Source organism: Natator depressus, chromosome 3 (genome assembly GCF_965152275.1).
Source record: "Natator depressus isolate rNatDep1 chromosome 3, rNatDep2.hap1, whole genome shotgun sequence".
Classification (NCBI taxonomy): Eukaryota; Metazoa; Chordata; order Testudines; family Cheloniidae; genus Natator; species Natator depressus.
Genome location: NC_134236.1, coordinates 101000938 through 101016480, shown reverse-complemented (window position 1 = coordinate 101016480; position 15543 = coordinate 101000938). Strand labels below are relative to the sequence as shown.

At 41.9% G+C, this 15543-nt stretch overlaps 1 protein-coding gene across 1 annotated transcript in view; it reads right to left on the bottom strand.

Annotated features, from left to right (window-relative positions):
- The window catches only part of ENPP3 (ectonucleotide pyrophosphatase/phosphodiesterase 3), an 80316-nt gene that overhangs the window by 33014 nt on the left and 31759 nt on the right, over window positions 1–15543 (bottom strand). The window contains exons 7-11 of the mRNA XM_074948443.1: window positions 14780–14859; window positions 13912–14031; window positions 12621–12730; window positions 6825–6890; window positions 4968–5040 (exon numbers count right to left, since the gene is read on the bottom strand). Of these exons, the coding sequence (XP_074804544.1) occupies window positions 4968–5040; window positions 6825–6890; window positions 12621–12730; window positions 13912–14031; window positions 14780–14859 (449 nt within the window). The remainder of the gene's footprint in view (window positions 1–4967; window positions 5041–6824; window positions 6891–12620; window positions 12731–13911; window positions 14032–14779; window positions 14860–15543) is intronic.

The window sequence follows — 15543 nt, the reverse complement described above, 5'->3', positions numbered from 1 at the left end:
CTTACCTGATCACTCTCATTACAGTGTTTTTGGTAACACCCATTGTTTCATGTTCTCTATGTATATAAATCTCCCCACTGTATTTTCCACGGCATGCATCCGATGAAGTGAGCTGTAGCTCACGAAAGCTTATGCTCAAATATATTTGTTAGTCTCTGAGGTGCCACAAGTCCTCCTTTTCTTCAAGACAGAATGGAGTATTCATCACAGGATAGACTGAGAGAATAACAATAGCTTTGATTCTGTTCACACAGGCAGTTATGAATAGACCTAGGCAATTTTTTTTGGACAAATAGCTTATTCACTGAAAAATGCAGTTTCAGGTTAACCACAACTATTTGCAAATTTGGGTCAAATTCGACTGACAATAGTTTTGGCCCCCAAACAAATGAAAAATAATTTTTTTAAAAGTCAAACTGTTTTATTTTGATATGTTCTAAATTAAACAAATTGTCTTTTCATTTCTAAACTATGTTTCATTTTGAAATTTCACTAGATTTGTTTAAAAAACAAAAAACAGTGGAAAAGGAAATGAAACAAGAAAAGTTGTTCTGGATCAAACTGAAACATTTTATTAGACCCCAAATGAATTTTTAAATATTTTTATTGCATTGAGAAAAAAATAAAATATTTTTGTTGCATGTTGATCTGAAACAACATTTTTAAAAAATATTTTGGGTCAGCCACAAAACCAAAAAATCAATTATTCAGCTCTAGTTATGAAGAAACATACAGTAACTTTCAGTTTCTTATGATTTCTGATATCATGATGCCACCAGAAATCTTATATTACGTTGCAGCTTTATGTACTACTTAGGCCTGGTCTACACTAGGAACGTACATCGGCATAGCTGTCTCTTGGGAGTGAGAAAAATCCATACCCTTGAGAGACGTACTGATACTGACCTAACCCCCAGAGTAGACAGTGCTAGATCAACGGAAGCATTCTTCCGTCAACCTAGCTACCACCTCTCCGGAAGGTGGACTGATTACACTGACAGAAGAATCCCTCCCGTTGGCATAGCTAGTGTCTACGCTGACATACCCTTAGATTGTATGCTCTTCAGGGAAGAGACTATGGGCTTGTCTTCACTACCGCACTAAATCAGCGCCGCTGTCATTGATGCAGCGGCGCTGATTTAGCGTGTCTGGTGAAGACGTATTATGTCTACGGGAGACTCTTCTGTCGATGTAATTACTCCACTTCAAAAAGAGGCAGAAGCGACATAGCAGGGTATAGACACCACTTTAAGTCCATGTAACTTACATCACTCTGGGGGTGGTTTTTTCACACCCCTGGCCATGTAAGTTACATTGACTTAAGCAGTAGCGTAGACAAGGCCGATGTTTTTTATGTGTTTGCACTAGTACAATGGGGCCCTAGTCAGTGATTAGCTGCCAGAAGCTGAAGAACCAGTTCCTTCAGTCGCTCCGGGTCTTTGGTGGCACTTCAGCGGCACATCCTTCAGTCACTCCGGGTCTTCGGTGGCACTGAAGGACCCGCCGCCGAAGTACCGCCGGAGGCCCGGAGCAAGTGAAGGGCCCGCCGCCGAAGTGCCGCCGAAGGCTCAGAGTGCCGCCGGGTGAGTAAAAATTCACAGGGGAGCCTCCCCAGCCGAGAGCTCAGGTGGGACGGACAGGATGGTCCCGCGAGCTGCATGTGGCCCGGAGTTTGCCCACCCCTTTAACAACCGGTTCTAAACCGGCTTCAAAATTTAACAACCTGTTTGCACGAACTGGTGCGAACCGGGTCCAGCTCACCACTGGCCCTAGTCCTGATGCTGTAGCAATATGAATAATTATAACAATAATGCTGCATGTCAGATAGGGTGGGTAATCCTAGTGAAGATCACGTTTGAATTACATGGAATCTCTAAAATATTCCAGATCCCTCCTTAGCCTTCCATATAGAACTTTTCCTATAACTGGAACTGTAGGCAGTAGCAAACCCAAGCTGCTAATGGTTGGATTCCATTCAAACTATTACAACTTACAGTACTCATATTGCTTTAGGTTTAAACCAGAATGATTTGTCTAGTCTCAGCTATCAAACATTTTAAACCTAAGTGAGATTTCTAAACCTTGCAGAGAAAGTTATTCTATTTTGCTTTTCTTATGATTCAGAACCAAGGAACACTGAATGAAACTGAAAGTGAAATGAAATGCAAATGAAACGTGATTAACCTGTAGAACTCATGTCCAGTACAAAGTCAGTAAGGCCAAGAGTTATCAGAAATCAAAAGAAAATTAAAAGTTTATATGGATAATAAAAATATTGACAGTTATGTTAGATTGAATTTATACATAACCGTAGGAACCTGAAAATTACTGTATGCATGATATATATACACGTTATACACAATTTAGATTAAAATACCATTAAGTTTTCAAAATCAAGCACTCAAAAGTTAGGGAAGGCCAGAATTAAGGTTGCCTGTGTGTATGCATTTTGATACAGTCTTTAATTACATAATCACATGCTGTTATTTTCCAAAGACCTCCTCTGTTTTATTCAAAGAACTCAATTTATATGATGGACGGTTCTCAATCAATAAGCTGCGGGTTACTATTTGGTTTTATCCTCAATGTTCAATGACCCTCGACCTTATTTACAACACACTACTCAAACCCTGCTCTGAAGACAGAATTATTAATTTCCACATGGGCTTCTTTGACACTCATCACTACAGTAGCATATGAGTGCTCCACAAACATTAATTTATCTTTAGACCACAACTGTGAGATGAGGAACCACTATTATCCACTTTTTATAGGTCAAGAATTGAGGCAGAAAGAGAGGAAGGACAAAAGTATCCACTAATTTTGGGTGCCTGTCAAGGGGGCTGGTCCTTAAAGGGGAGTCAGGGACCAGCCTAGCTTTGACAGCAGAAGAATGATGAGACTCAGAAATCTAGGGTTTCATTCCATGCTCTGGAGAGGAGCATAATCTATTATTCCCAAATGTGATCTCTTCTGCCCTGTCTCCTCCAACATCCTGTCCGTGTCCCAGTCTTGTCTCTTCCCCTATGCCGGGATGCTTGTCCCAGTCACCTTCTCCACTCCTCAGGCTTCTCATCCAAGTTCCAGTCTCCTTGTCCAGCCAGTCCTAGTCTCCCCATCCCCATCTTCTTTCCCTGCTCATCCTATTTTCCCCCTCCTGGCTCTTCATCTGATGTTTTTCCCTTTCCCCTAGCCTTCAGTCATCTTTATGCCCTGCTTTTATTTGCCCCCTATACTGGCTCCCAGTCCCAGTGTCCCTTTTTGGGCTCTGCATCCAATCTCACTCTCCCACCTCATCCCCATCTCTGGTTCCTTGTCCAAGTCTCTTTGCTCATCCAGCTCCAGTTCTCCCCACACACACAATTCAGCTCCTTGTCAGATCTGCCCCCTTTCAGCCACTCTCAGCAGGCTCCTCCTATCAATCTCGTCTCTCTCCCCTCCATGCAAATGTGCCTCTTGTCCTTTCTGCATTCCGGTCGAAGGCAGTCATTCAGAGCACAGGAAAGACAGCCTTCCTATTTTGAGTTCTGATACCCAGAACCTCCCTGGACCAGAGCATCCAAGAGCCACAACTGTAGGGAAAGTCCAGCTTTACCCCTGTACTCCTTGGCTGCAGCATGCTCAGCAGCAGTTCTGTGGGGAAGCATGAGAAGTCCAGTCACATGTAGAAGCTGTCAGGGGATGGAGTATGTATAGTCACTCTGTGGCTAATCATCACTAGGCTGGTCAGCACTAGGATCCGTGAAGAGCTGGAGCATGCTCAGTGAGGGCAGAGCCTTTGGAGATTTTAGCTGCTTAAACTCTAAGAAATCTCTACTGAGCATGTGAAAACAGCAGCTTTTTCAAGGGCTTATAACTTGTCCAAATTTGGGTGAACACAAAGGTCAACTCCTCTACCAAATTTCAAGTTCTTGCCCCAACTACGGGAACACTAGAGCTTTTCAAAGAAAAGTTTGCCAGATTTTTTTTAACATTGCAAAAGAACACGTTTTTCCCTACCCTCATTTTTAGAAAGATCTGAACCATTCTGGCTGAATTTTTTTTTTAAAAAAAGTTAGACTGTGACAGACCCCCGGCATGAAAAATTTCAGCTCAAATGGTTAAAGTTTGGCAAAATCATAAGCAATTGAAAATACAGCCTTATAATGGGAATTGTTGAGCAACCTTAACCTTAATCTTAATATGAAGAAGGAATGTAAACTCTCCTGCTTCTAGACATAAACCATCCACTAATCAACATGGATTATGCATGGGTAAGGAAGAAATTTCCCCTGTAGGCTGGTTGTTCCATACTTGTCCACTAGAGGGACCATAACATCCTTTGAAGACCACTTTTAGAGACAGAACACTGAATTAGATCAACTATTGGGTTGATCTGGTATGAAAATGTCTATGTTTCCCAGGAAGAAGTGTTCTATGTGCATGTAAGTGAAAGTGAAATATGCTTTGAGTTAGGAATAACAGAAAATGCAATGAATGATGTGGACTAAATAAAATACATATTAACTAGAGTTTGTATTATATTTCACACTCATAAAAGGATTTAGCCAGCTCTAAGAATTTGTCACGTGGCTTTCAAGGATCACCTATCAGCCAAATGAAAGTTTGTTCTAACTATGTCCATGGTTGAATTTTAATATCCTTCCTAGAACTGTGTAGGTCTGAATCAATTTTCTGCAACTCTGGTTAGACTACAGCTCTGCTTTTGTACTTGCAGCGGTGCTGGAACCATGCTGGGGTGGGGCTGACTACTCTCAAGAGGCTAAACAAAATGAAAACAGGGATGTTGATGGTTAGCACTGTTTGTTGAATTCCAGTATTGAATAATAGTTACTATGTGTAATTAACTAGAGCATAAAGCAAAGTCATGCTAATCAGGACTCTGCAATCCCTTCTGAACTATATAAATTACTGTATACCATTATTTCTGGAGCAAACTAGCTTAAGATTTAAAAAATACAACTTACTCCACCACTAACTGGTCCATATGAGTGTCCAGAACTATCAGGTTCTTCAATATACAAAGTATAGAAATCTGGCCTAGAAACCAAAGAAAAGAGCACTGTGAGAATTTGGGAAAGTTTCTGTAAAATCTTTATTTAAAGAAAGGAAACACTGAATAAAATTCCAAGGAAACAAAAAAAACTTACCTCAGTTTAAGCAGTTTCCTCTCAATTGCTTTGTGAGAATAAACACTTAGGCCCACATTTCCAGAAGTGGCCTTCATTGTCTTTAGTTGAGCATCCAGAAATAGAGGCACCCAAAATTAGAGGCCATGTCCAGTGGTGCAAGTGGAATCCATTTCTGACCGGTACGGGGGGGAAAGGGGGCAGCAGCTAACAAGGGGCACGTGACCCTCCATGTGACTCCGCCCCCCCAACCTGCTCCCCTGCTCTCCCCATTCTCTCTCCATGATCCACCCCCCCTACCTGGGGGCGGCTCTCTATCCTCCTCCTGCTGCCCTGGAGATTTCAGAACTGCAGTGGGGAAAGGAGCAGAACGTTGGGCCGCAGAGCGGCCCCATGCCCGCAGCTCCTCCGTCTGTACAGCAGCAGCCCCACTGGAGGACAGGGCTGGGGGGGTGGGGCTAGGGGCAGTACAACTGCACCGGAGGACAGGGCTGGGGGCTCTCCCGGGAACCACAGCAGGGAAAGGAGCAGAAGGTGACAGCTCTTCTGGCGGGTGTACCACGCCCGCCCTGTCCTCCGGCGGGGCTGCTGCTGTACAGACAGAGCTGGAGGAGACACAGCTCCATTGAAGGCCCAGCGGCCCCACATTCTGCTCCTCCTATGTCTTTCCGGTACACGGTACCAGCTATAAATATCTTGCCGGACCAGATCGCTCTACTTGCACTGCTGGCCATGTCTAAAATAGCTGAGTCTACTGCCAGACTTCTTCCTGCTTTGCGGGGTGAGATTCCAGAGAACTTCATCTAACCCCCTATTTATATGAGGTATTCACCTATAATCTCTCACATAAAAGAATGAAAAGCTTTCTTTTAATTTATTCACATGTAACACAAATTCACCTGGCAATTCATTGCCCCATTTGACTACACAAAAATAATTCTTAAAATAATATTATTTAACTTAGCCAGTCACAAACAGAACAGGAACAAAATGGCCATCCAACTGCTAACCGACATTTCCCAGAACACCTCAGACCTAGAGCCTGGGTTCACAACCTCTTTTAGGTATAAAAACCCTTGGCATACGTCTATTGCAGGACACTCAAATTACAAGGAATTAACATTAATTCTTGTTTGCTAACCTGTAGCACATAGGAACAGAGTAAATTCCCACAAAACCACAGTAAGATAACTTTTAGAGAACTGAGCTGTAGTCTGCATTACTGTGTATAATGTACAATATTTATTCTTCCCAGAGAAGACTCTTAATTCTTTGATACACATAGATCCACAAAAGTACAGGCTTTATTAAACAGACTTTCTTCCTCTAACTCTCATCCAGGCGTTATCTGGATGTCTCAGAATTCATCCAGGAAACACCAAAGAAAAAAGAAATTGTAAGCCAGCAATAGATAAAACAAACCCCAGTTTATACATTCCCATTCAGATATGTACACCCCACACTCATACTATCAGGGACTTGGTTTACCTCTTTCATCTCTACCTCTCGATCCAGGAAGATAATAGGCAACACCATAATTACAGCAGCCCTTTATATCCCAAGAAACAATAACTGAGCTAGCTAAATACAGCCTCACTTGTTTTACAAGCATATGAAAATAATGTGAAATCTATACGAGTGAAAATCCTTCTAGCAGGTTTCTTTAACGCTGAATTGGATATTATCAAGCTTTACCTCTCTGATTTGGAACCATCAAGCCATGTGAGTATTTCTGAAATTCTCTGTTGATATATAATTGATCTAAAATAAAATAAAATAAAATAATAATTAATAATTAGGTATTGTCAGAAAGCATTTCACAATACAAAAATATATATTTTCTAACACCCAGGAATGCAAACTTTCCTGGTAACAAATTTAGGGCCTAAGAGTTGGAGTCAAAAAGATAACAGGTATATGTTTTTGAATGTTAATGAATAAATGAGATACTTACACTGTTTAATTTTCCAAATATTTTAATGAAATATAACAGTTCTAATGACAATTAGTAAGGTCCTGATCCTGCAAACACTTGAAAACATGCTTAACTTCGTACATGTACAAAGTTAAATAGGTACATAAGAGTTTATAGTTTCAAGGCCTATAAACAGATAAGAAGAACTGTTTCCTTTATATAGCACATACAATCCACGGACTTTGATATATGTTACAAACTTTAAGTATTCTCACAATACCCTTGTTAGGTAGTTTAGTATTATTATCCCCATTTTGCAGATGAAGAAACTGATGCACAAAGAAATTAACTTTCCCAAAATCACACACAAAAGTCTTTGGCAGAGCTGGGAATAGTAACCAGGTCACCTGACTCCCAGTCCCTAACCACAAAGTCATCCTTCTTTGTACAGACTTATAAAGATAAGCCTGTAGCATGTTATTCTAATGAGGTTACAGGAATTATATAAAAGGTTTGGGAGATGACTGAGAAATTAATAGGAAAAGTTTAGGATACTAATATTAAAGGCAGCTGTAAGGAACAAAATTCTAACTGTGAGGTTAATTCATCATGGGAGTATCTTATCAAGAGATGAAGTATATTCTCTATCACTCTGGCAGCATAAAGGAGAATCTGGCCCTTCATGTCTGCCTAAAAGATATGCTGTTGTTCAACCACAAGTTATTGTACTAATGAGTGAAATTCTATGCAGAGCCATCCCATCCATAGGACGGACCGGGTCAACCGCACGGGCCCCGCGCTTTGGGGGGCCCCGCGCTTCGGGACGTGGGGTCCAGGGCAGCCTGGGGGATTAGCGGGGGCCTGCCACCAGCAGCAGTGAACAACCCGGTCCCAGCCCGCCCCACCCTGCCCTGCTCCACCAGCTCCTGGCATTACTCGGGGGAGAGGGCGGAAGCCAGAAAGAGGCGGGATGGTGGCTTGGGGGAAGGGGTAGAGTGGGGGCAGGGAGGGAGCAGAGCCGGGGTGGGAAGATGCAGGGCGGCACAGGGGTGGGAAGAGGTGGGGCGGGGGCTTGGGGGAAGGGGTGGAGTAGGGGCAGGGAGGGGGCAGAGCAGTGGTGAGAAGAGGCGGGACGGAGCAGGGGTGGGAAGAGGTGGGGCGAGGGCTTGGGGGAAGGGGTGGAGTGGGGGCAGGACCTGGGCCGGGGGGTGTGTGTCCTGGGCCCCGCACCCTCCTAGGGACGGCCCTGATTCTATGGCTGGTATTACGCAGAAGATTAAACTAGATGATCCTAATGGCTCCTTTTGTCCTTAAAAACGAAGTGAAATCCTGACCCCATTAAAGTCAATGACAGAATTCCAATTGACTTTGATGGGAGCAGAATTTCTATGAATTTTAGAAGCCATATATGTTGGGATTCCCTTCGAGACCTCTTTCTACTTGGCTTCCAAGAGCACAGTTCGACTCCAGCTTTTGGCACTCAGGTATCTTTATTTGGATATAGCAATGCTATGCTGTGTCGATCAGACTCAAATGTAGGGGATGGATGCAGGATACATTACGGATCCATATTTACACAGAAACCCTCCCCCTTTTATATACATTTACACATCTCATTGCATTTACTAGACATTACAACACACATTTTTGGACTGGCTTGGTTTCTCTGTAGGAACCAATCCCTGTACAGCATGCTCTGTTCATGCACTGTCCATGCTCCACCTACTCTTTACCTCATCTTTACATTCCCAACTTATCTTGTCCATTTTTATCTTGTTCAGAGTCAATGGTTCCCTGGGCATTCCCTCTCTTCTCTTAGCTAGCTCAGACATTCTGTCTTTTAAAAAATTGACCCATTTTCTTATCTTAACACACATAATCCATTTACCTCCCTAATTCTGTCTCCTGAGAAATGAGGCCTCCCCCATGTTCAATTATTCATGTCAGGCCAGGCCTACCTACATTCCACTGCTTCTATTTTTCTTGTTTACATTAGCATTCATTTCATTTGCATCATATTCCTGTCTTTTTGTGCTCTCTTTTTCAAGTTTGCCCAGCAACACATGCCTAAGACAACAGTGGCTGTAATCATTTGGACTCCTCTTAATATTAGGTTGAATCATAGAATCATAGAATATCAGGGTTGGAAGGGACCCCAGAAGGTCATCTAGTCCAACCCCCTGCTCGAAGCAGGACCAATTCCCAGTTAAATCATCCCAGCCAGGGCTTTGTCAAGCCTGACCTTAAAAACCTCTAAGGAAGGAGATTCTACCACCTCCCTAGGTAACGCATTCCAGTGTTTCACCACCCTCCTAGTGAAAAAGTTTTTCCTAATATCCAATCTAAACCTCCCCCATTGCAACTTGAGACCATTACTCCTCGTTCTGTCATCTGCTACCATTGAGAACAGTCTAGAGCCATCCTCTTTAGAACCCCCTTTCAGGTAGTTGAAAGCAGCTATCAAATCCCCCCTCATTCTTCTCTTCTGCAGACTAAACAATCCCAGCTCCCTCAGCCTCTCCTCATAAGTCATGTGCTCTAGACCCCTAATCCTTTTTGTTGCCCTTCGCTGGACTCTCTCCAATTTATCCACATCCTTCTTGTAGTGTGGGGCCCAAAACTGGACACAGTACTCCAGATGAGGCCTCACCAGTGTCGAATAGAGGGGAACAATCACGTCCCTCGATCTGCTCGCTATGCCCCTACTTATGCATCCCAAAATGCCATTGGCCTTCTTGGCAACAAGGGCACACTGTTGACTCATATCCAGCTTCTCGTCCACTGTCACCCCTAGGTCCTTTTCCGCAGAACTGCTGCCTAGCCATTCGGTCCCTAGTCTGTAGCGGTGCATTGGATTCTTCCATCCTAAGTGCAGGACCCTGCACTTATCCTTATTGAACCTCATCAGATTTCTTTTGGCCCAATCCTCCAATTTGTCTAGGTCCTTCTGTATCCTATCCCTCCCCTCCAGCATATCTACCACTCCTCCCAGTTTAGTATCATCCGCAAATTTGCTGAGAGTGCAATCCACACCATCCTCCAGATCATTTATGAAGATATTGAACAAAACCGGCCCCAGGACCGACCCCTGGGGCACTCCACTTGACACCGGCTGCCAACTAGACATGGAGCCATTGATCACTACCCGTTGAGCCCGACAATCTAGCCAGCTTTCTACCCACCTTATAGTGCATTCATCCAGCCCATACTTCCTTAACTTGCTGACAAGAATACTGTGGGAGACCGTGTCAAAAGCTTTGCTAAAGTCAAGAAACAATACATCCACTGCTTTCCCTTCATCCACAGAACCAGTAATCTCATCATAAAAGGCGATTAGATTAGTCAGGCATGACCTTCCCTTGGTGAATCCATGCTGACTGTTCCTGATCACTTTCCTCTCATGTAAGTGCTTCAGGATTGATTCTTTGAGGACCTGCTCCATGATTTTTCCAGGGACTGAGGTGAGGCTGACTGGCCTGTAGTTCCCAGGATCCTCCTTCTTCCCTTTTTTAAAGATTGGCACTACATTAGGTATGAACTAGGGTTGCAAGCTCACTTCCTCTGGTACAGCTCACTAGGCTGTCTTCACTGCCTATACAATATTGTCCCCAATTTCCTGTTGCTGGGCTATTAGTTGGGCAATGGGCACCAATGGCTCAATTTTCCTTTGTACTAAATCCATGGTATTAATGGACAAGGGAGGTATGGGTACAAAGAGATTGGTCACCAGTGACTCCCACTCAGTGTTGTCTGTCACAGCCTCTGTCACATTCTCCTTCATCTGCACTTGGCCATAGGCCATGGGTCCCAATCTGAATCAGAGAGGTAAAGTTCAAACAAAATCCATCCAGGTTTCTCTGGCATTGTGTTGTCCTCACTGAAAAACTGTGGTATCCCATAGCACATATGGTGTCCCCACGCCATACCACCTCCTTCACTCTCTCTTTAATGACTAGTCGGGCCTTGCTTGTGGTCAGATTCATTCGTGCCAAGCACTCACAAAACCATCTGTGCTTGATTCATTTACAGAAGGCTGTGTTTATTTCACGTCCTTCTGGTGCTGCCATCTTCACACTGGGATAATGCACTTTATAGGTTTCATTTTCTATTGTACTCATACTGGTGACATATAACGATTCTTCAGGACTCCATGTCCACCTAGGAATAGCAATCATAACTAGCACAGTTGAATTATTAATTTTACATGGTGCTCAAGGTCCAGGTCCTTCTAGGACTGTAAATTGCAAATTTTCTTCCCCAATATTATAAATTCCCTTTTCCACCAACTGTGGTCCAGATAAGTATGCTGTGTAACAAGCTTGGCCATTCAAGTCATGATACCACTCCAAGATCTCTTTCTACTTGGCTTCCCAAGAACTCAGTTCGACTCCAGAGTTCGTCACTCAGGTAGCTTTAATGGCATATAGCAATACAGGGGATGGATCAGGGTACATACCAGATCCAAATTCACCCAGAAATCCTCTCCCTTTTATATACATTGGCACATCTCATTGCATTACTATAGACTGCAGCACACATTTTTGGACTGGCTTAGTTACTCTGCAGGAACCAGTCTTTGTAGAACATGCTCTGTTCAAGCACTATCCATGCTGGACCTACTCTTTACCTCATCTTTACATTCCTGACTTATCTTGTGTGTAGTAAATTGTCCTGGGTGTTGCCCCTCTTATCTTTGCTAGCTCAGACACTCTGTCTTTTATCTTAGTAACCCATTTACTTAGTTAGCACAAAGAGAAAAGGAGTACTTGTGGCACCTTAGAGACTAACCAATTTATTTGAGCATGAGCTTTCGTGAGCTACAGCTCACTTCATCGGATGTATCCGATGAAGTGAGCTGTTCCGATGAAGTGAGCTGTAGCTCACGAAAGCTTATGCTCAAATAAATTGGTTAGTCTCTAAGGTGCCACGAGTACTCCTTTTCTTTTTGCGAATACAGACTAACACGGCTGCTACTCTGAAACCTGTCATCAGTTAGCACAAACATTCTGTTTTCAGCCTGCTAATCTATTTACCTCCTTAATCCCATCTTCTGAGAAATGAGGCCTCCCCCATGTTCAGTTACTCATGTCAAGTCAGGCCTATCTACAATCTATACATTTCCTATAAACAATACACTAGGAAAACATTGACTTGTTGTGAAGATACTATATGAGGATTCGCATTGTGAAAAAAATCAGAGAAACTACAATATATTTTGCAGATTTGCCTGGAATATTTTTCTGTTTTTATCAAAATTGCAGGACTGTTTTCTAGTGGGAAACTGTCATTTTGCTATAATTTGAAACTATCAAAGCCATCTAGGGGATAGAAATGCCCATCAATTATCCACGGTAACTGGGCATCTAAGTCCCTTAAGTGGTTTTGAAAATCTCAGCCATAAATGTTAGTTTCACTGGAAAAGTGGAATAATTTGACACTAATCTGGTGTCTGTTTCCCAGAACTTTGGTAAGAGCTCTAATACTTCATCTTTATTAAAAAAACTATTGCCAACTTGCAGCTTTGGACCAGCTTATAAGACTTGTGTCATAAATCTTTTGAGTATTCTGAAACTTACTTGTTGTACAACCTGTACAAACTGGGGTATGTTCCATTAATAGGTACATCTGATCCAGGCCAAAAGAAGGTGCCAGCCTTCAAATTCTGATACATTGCTGTCAGCCAGATCTAGGTAGAGGACACAAATATCTTATTTCAAGCCATTCACACTACTGGATAACCACATACAAGACAGTACAAGCCGAAGTACAGAAAAATGCAAGTGCAGATCCTTTGCTTGGCTCACATTTTTCAGTTGTTTCTTTCACCTGCCCTACCATTACCCAATTATTGCAATGTTTTGTGATTTGATATTTTTCTCCTGTTTACAGGATTGAAGATGGGATGTTGCCCTCTATTGGCTGTTCATAGTTTAGCAAGAATGTCAGGGTATTTCTATACCTGACAGCTAACAATGATCTTCCTTTTGTTCCAGTGATAAAGGCCTGTGGTTTTGGTTGTGATAGGCTAGGGCCCAGTCTGAGCTCAGCAGCAGGTATATGTTGTTTTATTACACAGAGGGGATAAACTTGCCATATTTAGGGTTGCAACCACAGTCCCCGTTAAAAGGCTGATTGGATTCCTCATGAAACAACAACAAAAGTTGTATATTTGAAACCACGCAATTTTTAGTTCTTTTTCAAAATGTTTGGTGCTCTGTTTATATTTTGAGATTACTGGTGAAAGAATAGTATCAGTTTTAGGTCAGAGCTAAAGTTATCCATTTGTGATGAAATATGCAATATTTTATACTTAATAAAATACTTTGTTTATAACATGGGCAGTGAGAGATCTATGATGTCCTCAATTGCACATTCCCTTGCTTTGTAAATGATGTGACACATAAGGACAGTTGACACTCAGTAACATTAAACTGTTTTTGTTTGTTTGTTTATAAACAAAACTTTTGTTTTTAGACTAGACTTTCAGACCTGATGTAAAGGGTTACTGCTGCAGTTTGCACAGCTAAGTTCAAAGTGCAAAATCTAGTAAAACTCCCAGTCACTTAAGTGGTGCCAGCATTTTACTTCAAGTCTGAATATGGGCCAATGTATTTTAAATTTGCTCACAAAGTATCATCATAAGATAAAGTTTTCAGATATAGAAAATAATTCAGATGTTAAAGGTTAAACAGCTTTTCTTCCTGTATCAAAGGCAAACTGTCCATTAAAAAATCAGCAATACACACCGCAGCATATGGACTGTGGAACAAACTGATGAACCTTGATATCCCACAACTTGGTATTTTATGCTTTGACATGAGCTAATCTAGAGGCTATGACAAGCACCATAGGAAGAATGACACATACTGGCTGTCCTTTCCACCAGACAGGATCGAATTTTGCCTGCCCAGAAAGTGAGAAACTCTGGCTCAAGTTTACATCATACATGTTGTTGTCAATGATACCATGAGATTCTGGATACAAACCCTAGGAATGAAAATAAATTAAGAAAGGTGAAATATTTCTCTCATTCTTAAAGTAAAATTAAATCTATACTGTGTTCCATTACAACTGAACATAGAAGTTAGAGACAGAAAAGATTTATCACATGTCATCCTTTTATCTGCCAATCTGTTCAACTTCCATATTTTCATCCCGATTTCATTTAATTGGTGAAATTACTATAACACATGAAGCCTGATGTGTCTGTAAATAGGTATGATAGATCCCAATTAGTTACATATAAGCAGCAAAAACAATTTTAATATGTCACTGAGACCAGCACTCCTATACAGGTTTCAGAGTAGTAGCCGTGTTAGTCTGTATTCGCAAAAAGAAAAGGAGTACTTGTGGCACCTTAGAGACTAACAAATTTATTTGAGCGTAAGCTTTCGTGAGCTACAGCTCATTTCATCGGATGCATTCTAACAAAGAGCAGGAATAAATAATCTGTCCACAGGGCTAGGCATAGACACCTCTGCTAAGGAAGGCAGCATATTTATGTAAACATATGAACTATGGCCCCTTTCTCCTCTGCTGCTCTCTGCCATGCCCTTCCACGGTTCCTTGTCCAATCCCTCCCTTATTGTTATTTTCACTGTAGTGTCACATCTAAAATGAGATTGTTAGCTCTTTGGGATAAGAACTTCCTCTTTTTCTTTTGTCCTGCTAAAGCACCTAACATTTTGCAGGCTGTACAAATAGTGAAGAATAAAAATAATAAATTCTCACTCACCGTGACAATAGTGTAGTGGTTTGGGAAAGTTTTGGTGGGGTAAGCAGCTCTCATATATTTTGAATGTGTGCCACATGTTTCTGCAACAAATCATGCTGAGTGATTATAAGATTACTTCCCAAGCAACTGTAATATTGAAAATTAGAGCTGGTCACAAAACATTTTTAGATGACATTTTCCACCAGGTTCAGTTTCTGTGATTCAAGGTGTCATATTCCTCATATGCAAATATTCAGACAATCTCTCTACGGTACTTGTATAGCCCCCATTACTATAGCACCTCACATTTTTTAATAGCACAACACTCCCATGAGGTAAGGAAATGCTAATAGCCCCATTTTACAGATTTGAAATTGAGGCAAGCATACAATGGCTAAATGACTTGTCCAAGGTTACACAGGCAGCCTGGCAGAGCAGGGAATTAATCCAGATCTTCCAAGGCCAAGACTAGTGACCTAACCACTGGACTATCCTTCCTGTCTCCTTTGAATAATCACTTCTCTTGCTGTGCAATGGTTTACTGAAATCCAACTTCATGCTTCTGTTTAAAAAGTTTCTGTCACTCAATCAGAGACAGAATTGGGGGTTCAGTGATCCACCACACTACATAAAAAGTGAACAGTCAGGTTGAACAACCCATAAGCTGAAAACTATTCATCCAAACTATTTGGCAAAATGCTTATGAATAACAAACAAACACAGTGGATTCATCAGGCAAAGTTTGCAAATAATTCACAGACAGTGAAAAGGGTTAAATTAATAAT